The sequence below is a fragment of the Halichoerus grypus genome, chromosome 5 (genome assembly GCF_964656455.1).
Source record: "Halichoerus grypus chromosome 5, mHalGry1.hap1.1, whole genome shotgun sequence".
In the NCBI taxonomy this organism is placed as follows: Eukaryota; Metazoa; Chordata; class Mammalia; order Carnivora; family Phocidae; genus Halichoerus; species Halichoerus grypus.
Window position 1 is genome coordinate 3,132,538 of NC_135716.1, and position 14,104 is coordinate 3,146,641.

The window sequence follows — 14,104 nt, forward strand, 5'->3', positions numbered from 1 at the left end:
CTGACATGTCAGTGACTGAGAAGGCATGTGTCTCCCTCTGTGGGAGCGGCTGTGCCCGTAGCCTCCTGTGGGTCAGTTCATGTCTGCTCTGTACTGGGGGCTTTTTCAGTGAAACACACAAACAGAATGTTTTTTATCTTCTTGGTTAATTGACTCTCTTGTCATTATTCAGTTACCTTCAGGGTGCCTAATCGTACATACTTTCTTGTTTTGGGGGATTTCTCCCCCTGATGTCATCTTTGCCTTCTTTAGGTTAGCATTGGCCTAGCTTTCATTTTCTTTCCTTATATTACTTCTGTTCTTTCCTTTATTACTTTTTTTCTCTTCCCGCTTTATTACGTCCTTATACTTTTAGGCATGTCTCTTATAAGCATCATAGATCTAGAATGTGTTTCTTTTAACTGGTGATTTAATATGTTCATATTTATTAGGATAAACGATGTATGTGGACTGGCTTTTGTTGTCTTTATTTCTATTATCCTTTTTTAAAAAAAACTTTGTTTTTTGGGTGTGTGTGTGGTTTTTTTTTTAATGTGTATTTCTTAATGGGTTTTCTTATTCCAAATTTTCTTCCCTAATGATTTGGAAATTTACAAACTATTTCTATTCTTTTATTAGTTACCCTTACAATTTAACCTTCTATAGTAACCAAATCTAGATCTTAAAATTCTCTTCACCCTCTCTTCTGTAGTGCAAGGACCTCTGGACATCCTAACTCTCTCTGCACCTCCTTCCAGCTCGCACACCGTTGCGCCCATATGTTAGTTCTGTCTTTACTTAAGCTCCACATGTTAGACGTTGTTATAATCTCACGCAGACATTGTTGATTTGGCGGCATGTGTACCATTTTATCTCTTACACATTCTTGTGTCTACTTCAGACCACCCTTCCGGCATCCTTTTCCTTCAGACGCTGTATTTGCTCCCCACTCAACAGATCGAGTTTCCAGGACGGCTGTTGACAGACATGCTGCCATTTCTCTGCGGTCGCTCTTTCCTTTCGGAGCTTCGCGCTGCTCTTCCGTCTCCCTCGTGCCTCACGCTTGCATTTCGTTCATGACCCAGCTTGGAACAAGATGTGCTGCTTGATTCTGTGGATTCGCATTTTTCATCTGCAAAGTGTATGCCATCAGCTCTGCAGTTGTCAGCTAGATACCTTTGGACCTTTATAACTCTTAACATGGTTCATATTTTCCATCTGTTTCTCCCTGTGATGGTGTATGTGTCATTTCTCTAGATGTGTCTTCTAAGCCTTTCATTCCCTCCTAAGTAGTCTTTCTGTCATACCTCATCGGCTCACATTTCATTTCACCATTGACACTTTTCAATTCCAAGTTCATTTCTTGGGATGTGATCTGCTCTTTGTTCCCAATAACCTTTTTTTTTTTTTTAAGATTTTATTTATTTATTTGACAGACACACAGCAAGAGAGGGAACACAAGCAGGGGGAGTGGGAGAGGGAGAAGCAGGCTTCCCGTTGAGCAGGGAGCCCGATGCGGGGCTCGATCCCAGGACCCTGGGACCATGACCTGAGCTGAAGGCAGACGCTTAACAACTGAGCCCCCCAGGCGCCCCCCCAGTAACCTTTTGCTGCATGCTTGTGCATGTGATGGTGGCAGGAGTGTGTCCGTCAGCTCCTCAGACTCACTCAGGCCTCCAGGTGGCTTGAGTCAGAGCTGGGAGGCCGAGGTAGGGCAAGCGGGGCTCCAGGGGGCTCGTTCGAGAGCCAGGGGTGGATGACACAACTGCAGCCTCCCTCGGGTCCAGGCCCAGCGCCAGAGCACCAGGTCCACCCCCCTGCCCCCCCCCACACCTTCAGACGCGTTCCGTCCAGAACCCTAGAGCAGGTGCCCGCGGCTGGCGGTCCCAGGGCTCCTCACCCCCAGTGCTTAGCGAACGCCAGGCCAGGTCTGCAGGCCTGCCTGTTTGTCGCCATGATGCGTAAACAGTCGCTGCTCTAGCACAGCCTGCCTTCAGTTTTCCTTTTTCCTGAGGTATGTTATTTAGAAATTCTTCTGTATGTATCTTTGGTGGTTAAGTTCTGTTTCTGACATCTTGAAAGGTGGCTTTACTCCATGAACAATTCATGATTCCTCATGGTATTTTCTCAATACTTTAAAAATTTGTGAAGCTGTTCCTTGGGTTCTGTCTTCCCACAACGCTGTCGGGAAGGCTGATGCCAGGGCTTTACATGTTGTGCCCGCTGAGCGGTCATCCAGCTCTGAGCAGACTCTGGTCATCCTGCCCCAGGGACCCGGCAGCCCAGGTCCTCCAGGGGCCTCGGCATTTCTCTTTCCTACTGAGTATTGCTGGTAACTTGGGGCCACTTAGAAAGATGTGTATTTTCTAATACAGAAGAGAATTCTACACAAATGCAGAATATCACTTGTTTCCTATTAGTTTATTTTAGGTTTCTCTTTTTCCCTGCCAGTAATGAGAAAAATTGGGAAATAGTCCACAGGGTTGCCTAGTTTCTGTCAGAAAATTTAAAGACAATCTTGGTTGTTTATAGCCTAATGAAGAATACGCCTTCAACTTTACCATGTTTCTAAATAACTATTTTGAATCATGCTAAAGATAACTGGGCCAAGTTCTAAGAGTGGGGAAAGCACTATGTAGGAACTTCTGTAATTTTTCTTTAAACTAACTAAAGAGCTAGTCTTTCCATGTCTTTCCAACCATGGTAGAACCAGTGTGCCTTATCTGTAGACAAAAGGGAGATGTGTGGCGGTGGCCCCCCAGCCCCGGCCCCAGAACGCGTCCTCCTGAGGATGCACGCTTCCAGGGAGCGGAGTGGCGTGCAGATGGATGAGACTTCCATTTGCACCTTTATGAGCAGAGGCGAGGCAGGGGAGGAAGGTAGCTGCCACAGGAGGTCAGATTAGAGGTTTTAAAAAAATGTTTTGTACTCAAGCTAACAACTGCATTGTGACAATGACAAATTAACCAAAATACGCTAATGAAACTGTGTTTAAATTATGGTTCCTACTGTGATCTCGTTGAAGGAAGAGTTTTACATACCACTGATTCTTGTTTAAACTACAGACTTGTGTTGTGAAGTTATTTTATATGAACTACTTCACTTTTTGGTTCTGCTCATTTCCTTATTATGTGGTTCGCTTTTTCAAGACATGTGTTTTTAGTCACCTTTGCGTGTGGCGTGTTCCTCTGTAGTTGTCTGTGTACCCGTGTCTGTTTTCTGCTAGACTGTCAGCTTCGCTGGTGGAGGCCCTCCTAGCCCCATCGCCTAGCGGTGCCTCACGTTTAGGTGGTGCTCCACCCATTGGTGCTTCTTGGATGAAAAACAATTCATGATTTAAAAGTAACTGGGGATAATAAGTTTGCATTGTTTTCATTTCTTCATTGTCTTCCTAATAGCAATCTATTAGGTTTCTTTAGTTACCTATGATACGTAAAAGAAGATGCTGATGGATTTGGCATGAATTAACAGTGGCTTAACTAAGATAAAAGGTCATTTCTCTTTAATACAAAACAAATCCTAGGCAGTCGCCGTTCCTCATCACCAGAGTGCCAGGCCTCCTTTTTTTTTTTTTTAAGATTTTATTTATTTGACAGACAGCGAGAGAGGGAACACAAGCAGGGGGAGTGGGAGAGGGAGAAGCAGGCTTCCCGCCGAGCAGAGAGCCCGATGCGGGGCTCGATCCCAGGACCGTGGGACCATGACCTCAGCCGAAGGCAGACGGTTAATGACTGAGCCACCCAGGCGCCCCCAGAGTTTAATCTTTAATCTTGCCATCCCATCATCCATAGCATGCCGCCCCTCCCCCCCCATGACCTAGGATGGCTGGTGGACCTTACCAGTCACATTTGTATTCCAGCCTCCCAGAGGAGGAAGAGATGGGCGTCCTCTTTCTTTCCCCTCCCTGCAAGGACACAGGTGTGTACATAGTACTTTCCCTTAGAGGGACGTGGGCCGAGTCGTAGCCACGTGGTCACAGCCGGCTGCAGGAGAGGAGCATAGTACTGTGCCTGGCCAGAAGACAACTTACTACCCAGCAGGAAGGAGAGAATGCCATCCAGACGTGCATAGCGGTCTGTACTGCCGTTAGAGAATTTTCATATTTACCAGTTTTTAAGAGGCTTAAGGTATTTCAGAAGTTAAATATCTCCGTGGTATTTTTATATTAAAGATACTCAGAGTTTCTGGGCAAGGATAAGATAGGGATCCTGTATGAAAATGCACATTTTAGTTGTATTTTAACATCAGTTTCAGTTGCTTTTTTGCCTGGGCTTTAAATCTTTGAAGAATTATGTCCACAGAGCATTTAGTTACCCAAAGCCAACAGATGAGGCCAGGGTCTTCTCAGAAGTGGTGCCAAAGGGGAAATAAACTTATCTTTGACATAAGGGTTTACTTAGACTGAAGCTTATTCCGTACTCTGGTCTCCCAAGCCTGGTATCAATGGCTCTCTGATTAGGGTATCAGTGGACTTGGATGCACGTGTGCAGGACGAGGCCACAGGCTGGGAGTCTCCAGGCAGGAGCTGGTGCACTCTGGAGAGTTCCTCCTGCTGTGTGGTAGAAGCTGGGTGGCAGGGAGAGGCTGCAGGTGGTGAGGACTGCCGCCTGCACACCTGGACAGCTCTCCGTGGGGAGTGGGCTGTGGAGGGGGAAGGCCTGGAAGCGGGTGGTCAGCCCTGAGACATGGAGGGGCAGAGCTTGGAGGTCCGCTGCCCTGCTGCTGCCACAGCGTCCTGGGACGCCCTCCTCCCGGCTGCAGGGCTTCGTCCCAGGGGTTGGAACGCTGCATGGTTATCCTGTGGTCACTGTGCTGGGTGGGCAGCCGTACCCAGCGTCTGTCCGTTCCGCTCACCCCTGCGCTCACTGAGGAGCCCTCGAGCCACGGCCCTGAGCCCTGGAGAGTCGGGGTGCCTGCCGTCCTGGATTCCCTGCTGCAGCCCAGCACAGCGTCCCACCATGGTGGGAATGTCCTCTCCGCCCTGGCCTGCGAGGCAGCCCCTCCCCATGTGAGGCCGCTGAGCCCCTGACATGCAGCCACCATGACAGGGAACTGGATTCTTAGATTAATCTGAGCTAACTTAAGTATATATTGCTTGGCTACTGCAGTGAACGGTGCAGCTCTCACCTGATGCTAATAGCTTGTCAGCTGTGTGTGGGTTTGGAAGTTTCCTTTGAACGCGTGTGGGAATCAAGCAACCTAATGCTTGAATTTTGGAATTGGGGTTTGGCCGTATTCTAAAAGTTTCATGTAGCTAGTTTTTTGTCCAGTGAGGATCTACCCCTTGACAAGTGTTTGTGTTAGTAAAGAATTACATTATAATAAAGGCCAGCAGTTGTATTTTGTGGAAGACATATAAGTAGTTTTTATTGTTTGATTCACATCATCTCACACTTGTGTAGAGTTTGGGCTCAGATGAGTTTTATGGCACAAGAAGCTAAAGACTCAACTGCTACACATCAGAGGGCATGCCGTCACCCAGTGCCAGACACACACAGCTCGGAGAGGCGGCCTCACATTGAAAGTGGGACAGGCTGCCTGTCCCTGCTGGGTGTCCTAGGAGAGGGTTTAAATTTGGATGTCTGTAATAGGCTCTCCCTAAAACTGTGAACGCAGCACCCGAGGTGCTCCTTGGGGTTCCTCAGCGTCCTCCACCAGGAAGCCTAAAGTAGATTGGCTTCCTGATTAATGGATATGTGTTGTTGTTGAATTTTTCCAATGATTTTGCATACTTTAGCCTCATTTTAGTGTCTTACTTACTAGGTGTCACATTTTTAAAAAGATTTTAAAAAATTTTTTTAAAGATTTTTTAAAAATTTATTTATTTGAGAGAGAGCAGAGCGAGTGAGAGAGAACATGAGTGGAAGGGGGAGGGGCAGAGGGAGAAGCAGACTCCCCGCTGAGCAGAGAGCCTGACGTGGGGCTCGATCCCAGGATCCCGGGATCATGACCTGAGCCGAAGGCAGACGCTTCACTGACTGAGCCACCCAGGTGCCCCAGGTGTCACATTTAAAAGAGGTCTAAGATAGGGACAAATGTTAGAAATCCATTGCTCAAAAATAGAAAAACTAAACTGTGTACTTGCCAGCATTAGTTGACCTTAGCTCCCCCCCCCCCAAATGGAGCTGTCTTCATCTTGGAAATAAAAGTAACACCTAGAAATAGGCTTCGTTTTCACAGAAGTATGCCCTCTCTCATTTTTCATGAAACATACAACCCTTTGGGTCCATCTTTAATTTCCCCATTTGTGACAGAAATGAGTGTGATAAATTCTTTGCTTTCCACTTGACTCTAAGAAAAGTAGACGCATTACCTGTTTGACTAATGGTGACGCTGGTCTCACAGTTGGGAAGAGGACGTCCCCCTCATCCATTTTGGGGGCCAACTGCCTCCTTGAAATCCCCACTAGGAGGCCACGTACACCTTGCTTGTACCCCACACATCTGAAAGAGATCCCACCCCCAGCCTCCCCTTCTCAGTGCATGGAGTGCTCTCACGTGTCCAGTCATTGGGTGCTCCACAGGTTTGAATCTCTTTCCTTGTCGCTTCCTCTGCTACCTGCCCTCCCACCACCTCTTCCCTGGGCACCTGCCAGCCTTCCTCCCACCTGCTCTTCCGGTTTTATCCTCCCCCCACCCCCAGTGTATATTCTGCTTATGGTGGAAGAGTCCCACCTCCTGCTCAAACAACAGGGAGCCAGGCACGTGGACCAAACTCTCACCGGACAGGAGGACGCCTACGGTATTTCTGGAGGAAAGAGTTGTAGGGACTTAACACACTCTTATTTCATCCTCAGCATCACCGTTTGCAGCAGGATTTAGCATTCCCAGTTTACAAATAGATAACCTCAGGTTTATAGGTATTTAGTAATAGCCAGATCCATCCTGTGGCTAAGTGAAGATTCCAGCCCAGAGCTCTCTGTATGAAAAGTGCTTTTTAGTATGGAACAGTTGCCCAGAAAGGAAAGTAGGGGAGACAGTGCTCAGGAATGGTGCCTAAAAATTCTACATTGTTTCTCTTACGTGCTTATTGTGCTGCTTCCCACGCTTCCCACGGTGGCTAGCACCCAAGCCCTTAAGTGCAAAGTCCCTGTCTGTTTAGGAGGTAGCAAGAAAGGGAAGACCCTGGGGGGACACGTCTCCCTCTTTGACACCCTGTATCATAGTAGATGACGCAGATCTGGAAAGATAAGTTACAAAGCGAAGTAGTTAGAAAAATAAATGGAAAACCAGGGTTGTACGAATTAGCTAGTAGGTAGAACCAGGAAACAGTGTGTCCTGGAAGTCGAGAAAGAATTTCGGAAGCATGTCATGAACATACTAACAATGGAAAAGAATGGGGACCGAGACCAGTTTTGGATTTAGCAAGTACTAACTAGTAGTCAGATTATAGAATAGGGGTTGAAATGTTTGGATATGGGATCAACCATATAAACTCCATGTGATTTCTATAGTTTCATTTATAATGCCAGCTAACTTAACAGTCATGGATAAAAAAGTCATCCCTTTTGTATTTTTAAAAATATTTTCTATTTAGCTTATAGTTTCCTTATGTAATTCTGAAAAGATGCCACTGTTTAGTTTACTCCTTCTTGATCCTTTTATGTCCTCCACCTGTCTCCCGACATTCCCTGACGGCTGCAAAGGCTGTTTCATTTTACTAGCACACGAGGGCCCTCTAGTGACCAAAAATCCCGACATACTCGGTACCAAAGGAAGTAGGAAAAGAATGAGCTGGTTTTTCTGGTCTGTCTGCTTAGCCAGAGTGTTTTGAGTCTTGTGATAGTAATGATCAATTCTGTAGCCTGATCTAAAGAAAATCACTGGGACTTCCAACCTTCCACACTTTTAGCTTTCTGACTTTAAGCAAATCATCTAATTTCTCACTTTTAGTTTCCTATGTGAAACTGAGATGATAAACTTTGGTTAGGTGAATGAATCCCTTAATCAAAAAAAGTTTACTTAAAAAAAATAGTCAACTTTTAGGATTAATTCAAGGAATTTTTTTTAAGCTTCCATGGTATATCCCACACCTTTTCCTACTCTGGCCAGTCTGCTGTGTCTGCAAATACGATGTCACCCAGTAGGAACTGGTATTTATAAGGCAAACCTTATAAAGCACTGTTTACTCAGACATTGCCATCTGCCAAGAGGCACAATTATAGAATGGTTTTCAACAGTGAGGGTTAAAACAGGAAAAAGATGTTCTACTGAAAGCAACTTGTATTGGTGTTTTCTACTCATATCTAGAAAATGATATGTCCCACCCCTTCCTTGACTGGGCTGGTAAATTGGAGCTTTATTTTGCTTCCTCCCTTCCTGAATAATACATGGAAGGATAAATAATTTAAATTGCATTTATGTTCTTGCCACAATGTCATTATATTAATTGATTTGGTGGTGTTATTTGTTAATACGCTTCTTTTTATGTTTCAGAAAAGATGTTGGTTTGAAGCGATTTTTTCCTAGGAGTTTACTGGATTCTGTCAAGGTAATTAGAATCTGCTTTATCGTAATCAGATGACCACGTTATGTAAATACCTCCCTGACCACGTTATGTAAATACCTCCCTGTGGTATATGGTTTTCTCCCTTACGTGTAAAAGTTACAATGTAAAAAGGCTGGTAGTTATTTTACTGGTGTTAATGGCAAATAGATTTTTGTAGGCACAGCTTTCTCCCACAAAGTCACGGTTTCACTTGTTGGTTATGTGTGATGCTTAGCTAAGTACAAGACTAAGAAAGTTGCATGTGCACAGTAGGCTTTGTCACCTAGGTCTTTGTGGTCTCAGGTATGTTGATCCACATAAGTGACGAAGCAGCATGTAAACATCATAGTGGTAGCTGAATGTTGGTGTGTCTGCGTGCGCACGTGCACATAGAAGTGCATTGTAAAGATCTCTCTTCTCTTGTTTCAACCACGTGGACACTCCTCCTCATGGGTAACTTTTGCAGAGCATCATCTTCTCTCCCTCCCTGCAGAGGGAACTGCAGGGAGGGATGCCACGGGGCTCTGAGGTGTGGTTTCCAGCCAATCCAGAGCACATGCCAAGATGCTCAAGTGTGGAGGGAGGGCATAGGCTTTGGTCAGAATAGAGTCCAGCTCATGGGACCTTTCCCATTTATGAGCCCCATGGTCTTGGTCCTGTTTCTTATTTCCACAATGAAGAAAATAGTATTTTGTAGGGTTGGGGTGAGTGTTTAACAGCTTAATTTTGTATGTTACTTACCACGGTTATGTAAATGGTGGCCATTACTGCTCTGACTTTTTATCACAGAGGTGGTGTTCTGTACCAGCGGGGTCACATGGAAGACCCTCCAAGCAGGCTAAAATGATGTTACACGAGAGTGTAGCGTATTGGTCAGAAAACCTGCCCTGAAGCCACACTGCCTTGGTGAGAATTCTGAGCTCACCACCATGAATTGCATGGGACTTTGGCCAAGTTACTTAATTTTACTGTATTTTAGTTTCCGCATCTGTAAAGTGGGGACGAAACCACTTTCTGGGGCGCCTGGGTGGCTCAGTTGGTTAAGCGACTGCCTTCGGCTCAGGTCATGATCCTGGAGTCCCTGGATCGAGTCCCGCATCGGGCTCCCTGCTCGGCAGGGAGTCTGCTTCTCCCTCTGACCCTCCCCCCCTCATGTGCTCTCTCTCTCTCTCATTCTCTCTCTCATAAATAAATAAAATCTTAAAAAAAAAAAAAGAAACCACTTTCTAACACTTGGGCTTCATACAAGGATTAATGAGTTCATAAATATAAAGTCTGAGAACGATGAACACAGACAGAACTCACTAGGTGTTATCTAGTATGAAGAGGAGAAGGAGCACTGAGCTTCTTACTCATAACGATAAAATACCAAGTCCAGCAGTTTTTTTTGCATTAATCATTTATTTATTTATTTTAAGATTTTATTTTTTTTGAGAGAGAGAGAGAGAGCACAAGCGGTGGGGAGGGTCAGAGGGAGAGGGAGAAGCAGACTCCCCTCTGAGCAGGGAGCGCGATGCGGGGCTCGATCCCAGGACCCCGGGATCATGACCTGAGCCGAAGGCAGACGCTTAACCATCCGAGCCACCCAGGTGCCCCTGCATTAATCATTTCTGCACAGGAGTTGCTTGGCCATTGTGCTGTTACTGTTTGTTCCTTACATGTTGTCAACTGTGTCCCATGGCCTGTTATTGGGTCATAGTGTTGGTACAGTTTACCGAATGCCAGACAAAGGCCCTGTGTGCAGGCTCTCGGTGCTGCTTGCTCGAGCGTCATGGAGGACGTAGTAAGGGCCTCCCTTGCTCACACAGCTTCTCAGTAATCTAACGGGAAGCAGATACGGAAGTGTTTGTTTTAAAGTATAAAGCACTCTACAAATGTAATAAACACAGTTAAGAGCAGAGGAGAAGTATACTCTCTGTGATGTTTCAGGCTCTTTCTCTAGTGTTGCTATCCTGCTGTTTTATTTTCATCCAAGTGTCCTGGGCTACTCACGAAAGGCTGGAGTGAATCGGTGGGGAACCAGCTCCTGCAGTGTGACCATCTCCATCCAAGCAGATGGTCAAGGCCATGCACAGCAATGGGTGGGCCGGGTAGTTCCCAGACCATTGGCATGAGTGACATGGCCCGGGGGTGGCAGACAGAGGCAAGAGCTTTAAGTGAAGTTTGGCGGGGTGGGAGGGGTTGCAGGAGAAATCCAGGGTGTTTGGAGGTACGTGAGAGTGGTGGGGTTGTGTCCTCCTGGAGGGCTGTCAGGTGCAGGTTGGCTGTACTCCTGGAGTTGGGAGGACGGGAGACTCGGTTTGACCTGGAGAGTCGTGCTGTGGTGCCGAGAAGGCCTAGGAAGGTAGATCCTCGAGCGGAGGGGATGCCCCTGGGCATGAATCTGTAGTTTGCTGGCTGGTAGGGTGGGGAGGAGGCATTCACACAAGTAGAAGACACGGTTCTTTAGCAAATTTACATTTCACCGAACAGAAAAATGCACTACAATGTGGAATTAAAAAGCCGGAAAGTATGTGAAAACGGCTTGTGTATGTCCGTAGTGTGCTGAGCCCACTCCGCTGTGAGCCCCAGGGCAACCTCTCAGCTCCGCAGTCTCCTCAAAGCTGTGTGCGGGCGGATGAGCAGTTGTCACCAGAGCTGTGGCTCCTGTCGCTTGGGAGCCCCAACAAGTCACTCTGTGTTGAAAAAGGATGCTCATACTCAAAACAGGGGTCCCCCGTGGCACAGGTCACAGGCACCCTGGTGCAAGTGTAGCCCAGGTGACCCACAGCACCCAGGGAGGTCCGCGGGGGGACAGGCCTGAGCCTCCCCCAGCACCCCGCCCCGTGGCTGGCTCTCCCAGACCCGGCCTCGCACAGTGTCCTCAACACCCCAGGGACAGCCGGAGGCCCATCCTCCTCTTGCAGGACCCTGCTCAGGGTCTTTTTTTTTTTTTTTTTAAGATTTTATTTATTTATTTGACAGAGAGAGACACAGCGAGAGAGGGAACACAAGCAGGGGGAGTGGGAGAGGGAGAAGCAGGCTTCCCGCTGAGCAGGGAGCCCGATGCGGGGCTCAATCCCAGAACTCTGGGATCATGACCTGAGCTGAAGGCAGACGCTTAACCCACTGAGCCACCCAGGTGCCCCCCCTGCTCAGGGTCTTAATCTTTACTTTCTCAAATTCGGATTCACAGTTATTTCCTTGGCTGCATTTTGTCTGTCTGCCTCCACTATATTTTAAGACCCACGAGGGCCCCGATGATGCCGTGTTTGGCATGGTGCCTGGCACTCGGTAATGTTAGGTAGACCTTACTCGGGTGACAGAGTGGACAGCTTGAAGAGCAACTGGGAAGATGAGCTGAGTTAGCGGGGAGCCGTGTAGGGAAGGCCCGCTCAGGAGAGTGGCTCCGAGAGCCCCGCACGCTTGCCACTCCGTGCCTGCCTCACTGCACACGAGCCCCCTTCCCTGACTGGACTCGTCCCTCCAGGCCTCTTGCAGGCTGTCCCTCGGATCTGTCCCGATGACTGGCTTCCCTGTCCTGCCACTGGTGTCAGGGCAGCTGAGCCCTGCAGTGGCTCTCCCAGCAGGCCGCGGGCCTGCTCACTGTGCGGCTTTCAGGGCACGGAGGACAGGCTGCAAGCAGGCCGTGCTGGGGGCGGGTAAGGGATGTGCAGTGATGGGGCCCCGGCGCCGTGACTTCCACGGGAGCAGAACAGGAGGCGCTGACGGTGGGGAACTTGAGAAAACTTGCCCTGAACCAAATAAAGAGCAGTTGCGTTTTGAGAAGTTCAGTCGCTGCTGATTTCGTTGCAAGCAGGGGAGAAGAGAATTTGTAGCTACTGCTTGGTGTAGGTGTAGATTCATCGAGTGGTTCTCACCTGAGTTCAGCAGAACTCACTTCCCACCTGCTTTCTAATGTAATTTTGTACAACAAGTAAAGTCTGCTTGGCTTCTTAAATACTTAATCAGTAGTTCATTTCCACAGACCAACATTTCTTTACCTTCTGCATAAACATCTTCAGCGCTGCGCCGGTTGCCGCCCAAGTCCGGAACAGCTGCGGTACAGGGTCCTTTCTTCCAAACTATTGCCAGCGAAACTTCCACTAACAGGAAACTCATGTCAGCTTCTTGTTTCATCCAGAGCAGCCCTGTGGAATGGCCAGATCCATTAATACTTGCTTTCCCCAAAGGCTCACATTGAAGAGTCGGGAGAGTACCTTGTTGTATTTGATGGAACCTAAGTAAGCCATGATGGATGACAGAACGGAACAGGAGATGTGTGTGCCTAAGTTACTAAGAATAATTTACAAGATATTTTAAGTTTCTGTCTCTTTGATCCTCGTAGTGCCGGAGGCACATCTTTAAAAACACTGTACCAGTAAAACCAAACAGTCAAAGCCAACCTGAGGAATGGTCCAGAAGTGTCACGAAGCTGTCCCAGCCAGAGGACACAGAGGAGACATGAGTAAATGCAGTGTGAGGCCCTGCAAGGGTGTTAGTGGGCAGCCCAGTGAGATCAGAGTCGAGGCCGAGGTTTAGGAGCTCGTCCCAGTGTTCTGCACAAACGCGCTAGGGTCCTGTGAGAGGTGGGCCACAGGGGAGTGGGGTAAGGGGCGTTAAGGGGGCTCTGAGTCCTGTCCTTGCAGCTTTTGTGTAAATCTAAAAATGAGGTAGCAACTAGAATAGCCAAATTTCAATTTATTTGAATATAACTCACAGTAGAAATCTAATTTCAGAAGTAGAAATGCTAAGAGGTCAGTAGTTCACAGTCCTTGGAAGCATCTGTACACTTCCCAAGTAATAAAGTGGTTTCCTAGAGCACTGTCAGGAACACTTAGTTTCATTCTTAGAGAAAATAGTCCTCATTCTCATTTTTAAGATTAATAGGTGACCATTGCAGGCTTAACATTATTATCAAGCACAGAAATGCCTGCCTTAGCGATCGTTCGCATTCATCAGTTCCTGCATCTGCATGCCAGAAGGTGTGGGGACGCCAGGGGGAGTGGATTGACAGATGAACAGATAGCGAAGATGTGGTGTATTACTCAGCCATAAAAAGAAAGGAAGAAGTCTTGCCATTTGTGACAACACGGATGGACTTCAGGGCATTATGCCACATGAAATAAGTCAGAAAAGGACAAACACTGTATGATCTCACATTTTAAATGTAGACTCTAAAAACAAAAAAACCCAAGCTCATAGATACAGAGAACAAATTGATGGTTGCCTGAGGTGGGGGGTGGTAGGTTGGTGAAATGGGTGAAGGTGGTCAAAGATACAGACTCCCAGTTATAAAATAAATAAGTCACGGGGATGTCATGCACATGTAACTATAGTTAATAATACTATAGTGCATATTCGAAAGTTGCCAAAAGAGTAAATCTTAAAAGTTCTCATTACCGGAAAATAAAATTGGTAACTGTGTGAGGTGATGGATGTTCACTAGACTTACTGGGGTGATCATTTCACAATGTGTACAAATACTGAATCACTGTGTTATGCACCCGAAACCAATACAATGTCATATGTCAGATGTATCTCAGTTAAAAAGCACACTTTGCACGCACTGTTAATACATCTATATTTAGCATTTGGTGGGTGGGTGGATGAAAGAACTCAATGTATTCTCTGCCTATTATTCTTTTATTGCAAATTT

The 14,104-nt window shown here is 46.9% G+C and overlaps 1 protein-coding gene across 11 annotated transcripts in view; it reads left to right on the forward strand.

Annotated features, from left to right (window-relative positions):
* The window catches only part of PTK2 (protein tyrosine kinase 2), a 259,848-nt gene that overhangs the window by 128,326 nt on the left and 117,418 nt on the right, over positions 1-14,104 (forward strand). For all 11 annotated transcript variants that reach the window (XM_078071946.1, XM_078071938.1, XM_078071937.1 and 8 more), the window contains one exon: positions 8,415-8,469. In XM_078071946.1, the coding sequence (XP_077928072.1) occupies positions 8,415-8,469 (55 nt within the window). The remainder of the gene's footprint in view (positions 1-8,414; positions 8,470-14,104) is intronic.